At 29.8% G+C, this 4,833-nt stretch overlaps 1 protein-coding gene across 2 annotated transcripts in view; it reads right to left on the bottom strand.

Annotated features, from left to right (window-relative positions):
* Nucleotides 1-1,359, bottom strand: part of LOC111617640 (palmitoyltransferase ZDHHC5-like) — a 54,874-nt gene extending 53,515 nt beyond the window's left edge. For both annotated transcript variants that reach the window (XR_002755456.1, XM_023358913.1), the window contains exon 1: nucleotides 1,167-1,359. Coding sequence is in view for 1 of the 2 variants with exons in the window: in XM_023358913.1 (XP_023214681.1) it covers nucleotides 1,167-1,344 (178 nt within the window). In the remaining variant the exon portion in view is untranslated. The remainder of the gene's footprint in view (nucleotides 1-1,166) is intronic.
* Nucleotides 1,360-4,833: the final 3,474 nt, after the last annotated feature.

The raw sequence follows: 4,833 nt of genomic DNA, 5'->3' as shown, positions 1-4,833 counted from the left end.
AAAAAAAGTTATTGTTAGCGTTAAGTATGTAAATGAGGAGAGTGATCTCATTCAGAATTGTGACGTCACCTCACACTATAAATTCCGAGTCTCAAGTGAAGATGAACGAGGTGAATTCCTGATAGCGACGAGCTTTGGTGAGCTTAGTAGCAGTGAACGAGAGAGGTGTCCGATAGGATCAAATAGTTCCAAGGCGATTTTGAAGGTATTCGATTTATGGATCGACAATTATAGAAAGTCTTGAGAGTTTGAGGAAATAGGTTCCTAGTATATTGAGGTGACGATTAGGATCTTTAATTTATAAGAAATATTGTTTATAAGTTAAGTCTTTGATTTTTGTCGAATTCCAAAGGGGAATAGAATTAAGTTAGAAATAGATTGATTTGAGTTTGTCGGGTTGATTCTTGTTGAATTTCATTGAATAAATTATTGTTTTGATTTTCACTAAATACTGTATATAGTTTATTACTAGAAGTTTAATTAAATATTTGATTTTTGTTATTGACAAACTTTGTCATTATTTAATTCGGTGCACGCTTAAAGTCCAGGCCTGGCACACTAACGCGAATCTGTGTAAAGTACCCGTTAGGGAACGGCTATTTCCGGCACGCAGTAGTGTCGATAATCGTTGGAAAAGTCGGAAAAATAATATAGTACTTTACAGCATTACAATGCAAATTACAACATATATTGATCATCAGAGGGCATTACATTTGTGTCTAAATAATCACAAGCTTGACATTAAACACAAAACTACTGATAAAAATCATATAAAATTCAATGCTTTTTCCTGTAGATTGTTTCAGAACTGAATTCCAGTTTGCAAACTGCAGAACTGTGACAAAATTGAATACATTTTAAATAAACTGTAACATAAAATAGTAAATAAATGTTTTTAACATAATTATTATATATTTGCATAAAGGCTTTGCTTGTGTAAGTACAAGTTAAGTGTTTTTTAACAAGATGTATGTTTCACAAAGAAATAAAATATCTGACTAACTCATTTGCTTGATGATTTCTACTGTTGTCTAAAAAGCCTAATTTTATGAGTTCTCACATACACTTTGATACTTTGTAATTGTTTGATAATTTTTCCTAAATATGAAAACTAATTTCATAATGTATAGATAACAATTTTGACTCCATTTCTATAGTTTCCTTACCTTTAGGGATGATTCCTGGATCTGTAAATGTGGCTAGTGTGAAATTAGCTATAACAAAAAAGGTTATGATTCCTTGACATATAGGTACAGCAATATGATAATGAATTGTCAAATAAGGACATCTGGAAAAAAAATAAAATTTTGTATTAAAAATTGAATAAAATATGCATAATTTCATTTAATCATTTACATCTATTTTCTTAATTATCATATATACAGTAACATTTCAATTTCTGATTTTCTTAGTAGATAACAGAAAGCCATTCAACACCTAATAAAAAATTAAGTATCTATCAATATCCCTATGAAATAGTTTGACATAATAACAATTTTATATAAGACTAATCTTATAACAAATTAATTAATTAATTCTAATCAGTAATTAATTAATAATTTAGAAATATTTGGAAAAATGATCAATCCAGAGGACAACTAACATGTGAAACGATTGCTGGATTAAATTGGGCTACTTTGGTTTATTACTAAAATTTTTGTCTTCACACATCCTCACAACCACAGGAACACACAATTACCAAGAACAGAGTCGACCTTTCTTTTGCGGCTCTTATGAATATGTAAATTGAATAAATGTCCCTCTGACTCCAGATTCTTATAAAATTTACAAAAATCCAGGATGAAATAATTTTTTTAATTATCAAAGATATTTCTAAAAATCTTCTTAAAAAATATTCTCATTAAAATATCTTTAATATTTTAAAAAATATATTTCATCCTGGCTTTTTTAATTTTACAAGAATCTGATCAGCCAAAGGGACATTTAATCAATTTACATATTCGTAAGCAGGGAAGAGCCTCAAAAGAAAGGTAAGCTCTGCTCATGGTAATTGTGTTTTTCTGTGGTTGTGAAAGATATGCGAAGATATCAAAATTTTTAATTTTATTTAGTCTTCGATATTTTAAACATGATGACTTTTCAAAAAATTATATGGCATAACATCCTCTTGTATTGAATCATTTATTTTATTTTATTATTTTATTTCTCACTATTGGTGTAAGACAAACTACACTGTTGGCCAAGTAAAATGCAGCACCTGCAATATCTAGAAGCCTACATGGTGTTGCATTTTACTTGGCCAGCAGTATATCAGAATCAGGTCATACTATCTGACCTAACCTTGAGTGGACATTAAAACTCTAATAAATAGTTTCCATGTGCCTGAATAAGGCCAAGATTATCAAAAGAAATTTGATCATTTCTCTTCTTGTAACTTGACCAATCCTTGGTACATGTTGCTGATAAAGACTTCCTCGTAAGCTGTGGCTATTGAAGGAATCTTAGTGATGAACTTCACACTAGATTTACCTCAACATATTATCTTATTAAATATACAGTGATTATCTGATTCAAATCTCATATGAAAGGAAATAAAATAAGCATTAACAATAATTACAGTAGAGCGTCGATTTTCCGAAAGTTAATCATCCGAAAGAATTCCAGTCGGCAAATTTAAATTTTCGCCAGTGCTGTGGCGCTTCAATCTTTGGCTATGTCTTGGGTTACTCAAATATTTTACGTTTTTGATACTAAATTAACATCTGAAGTATAATTTTTTATTATTTTTATATTTTTCAATATATTTATTTTGTTTGTACAAAATAAAAAAATAATTTTTAACGATACAATAGTCTTTGTTAGGCTTAACATCGACGAAAATTCAACGCAAAGCGACACGCAACGGAGAAAAATTTTGAAATCGGATAAGTTAAACTATTTTTTCGTACGTAAATCAGTTATCCGAAATATCAGTTATCCGGACAACCCCAGTCCCCAATTGATTCGGAAAATCGACGCTCTACTGTATTTATATACTGATGTTTCATATTCAAGTTTTGCTGAAATTCATTATTTTTTCACTTTTGCTTTTTGGAAGGAATTAAAGGAATATTTTTAGTTGTACCATTTTATAATGATTCAAATTATGAAATTTAATAATAAAACTAGAACAATTTTGGTTTTATGAAATCATTCAAGCATTACTATAGTAACTAAACACGAAACACTTGAAATGATTTGGGTGACAATAATGCAGTCAATAGTGTGTTTTAATTTTAATGGAATAAAATAATTGCTTCAAGTTCAGTCAAATTTCACAATACATTCAATTTCCTCCTAAAAAAATTTCAACAGGTTTATTCTATTGTATGGAATAAAGAGGACTGTAAATCATTTCAATACATTGACATTTCCTGTTAAATATGAATAATACAGTCATTCATGCATTACAATGAATTACATATGCCTAAATTCTAAAGTTAGCATCAAACAGCAAAAAGAATCTAGTCTGAACATGTATAATATTAAATTATAGTATATAAAAACATGTATATAACACTTAAGCAGAACAAAAAACTACTTATATATATAATTCAAAATAAAATTGTCGTCAATATTTCATACCACAAATTTTCTTTCATAAATATTTTTTCTGACATTCCACAAAAACACACTTCACAATGTAAAATGTATAAAGTAAAAATAAAACTCTTAAAAGAATTTATATCAAATGAGTGTCAAGCCATATTTTTAACAGTACATCATAATCCAATTATTTAGATGTATTAGGAACTAAGAGTAAGAATCAATGTTCCCTCTAAGCTGCATGGCTGCGCACTGCTCAAATTGTTGCCGCGCACGAGAATTTGTGCGCCGCGCAGGCGAGCATCCACACTGATTTCAATTGTTGTTTACTTATTTCTCACTCTGTCTGCAATATGATTATTGCTACGTATTTTTCGATTAAATACATTAAATCATTTTGACAAAAGATAACATTTTGTATGGAAGTATGTTTTAAAATGAATTTTAATCTCTACTTTATAATTAATTATTTAAATTTTTATAAGAAAAAATAAGATTATATATATGCTCAGAAAATTGTTTTGCTAAGAATCTGCTCAGCAAAATTATTTTTTGCACAGAGAAGTACATGTTCCGCTCAGCTACAAAAAGAATTAGAGGAAACATTGGTAAGAATGCAGGCAATCCCTAGCTTTCAGAGTTAATGTGTTTCTAAAGATATGTACAAAAGCTGAATTTTCAAAAGTTTAGCAATAGAGAGACATGTGAAAGAAGTTCTGTCCTTTTTTTTTTTTAACTGTTTCTGTCCTGTGGTAACTAAGAGGGTCCCTTATAGCAAACCCATTATGGATTATTTGGCCAAGCCCACAATGGGGCAGCCAGGTGGTGAGTAACAGGGCCAGGCATATCCAGATGGACCACCAACCGAAAAATTCATTGGGCTTTTTTTGAGCCATCTGGATTTGATCCCAAATTCCCCAGAGCAGTAGGCTGCCACCTTGACCATTCGGCCATCCAGCTGTCATGCATAAAGCATTATTTAAGATATTAAAAATCACGGATTAAACAGAAAACAGATGATAAAAACTAATTTTTACAAATGATTTTGCTATTATCAAAACCAGCCAAAAATAGTTTAAAAATTTTTTGTTAGCTAAAATACTGTACAGTTTATGAAAGTGCAAATTTAGTGTTTGAAAAACAATTCAGGAGTATCAAAGTATTATGTACAATATTACAAATTGTCCAAAAGTTAGATATCACCTGTAAATTAGACTGGGTGGTCCAGTAAATAGATAGTATCATGTATAAGTGTTGAGAAAAGTTACTGCTTAACTTTGAAGAGTT

This window comes from Centruroides sculpturatus, unplaced genomic scaffold (assembly GCF_000671375.1).
Source record: "Centruroides sculpturatus isolate CEXI.00-Female unplaced genomic scaffold, Cexi_2.0 scaffold1753, whole genome shotgun sequence".
Classification (NCBI taxonomy): domain Eukaryota; kingdom Metazoa; phylum Arthropoda; class Arachnida; order Scorpiones; family Buthidae; genus Centruroides; species Centruroides sculpturatus.
The sequence above is the reverse complement of the archived record's forward strand: the minus strand, read 5'-3'. Positions and strand labels throughout refer to the sequence as shown.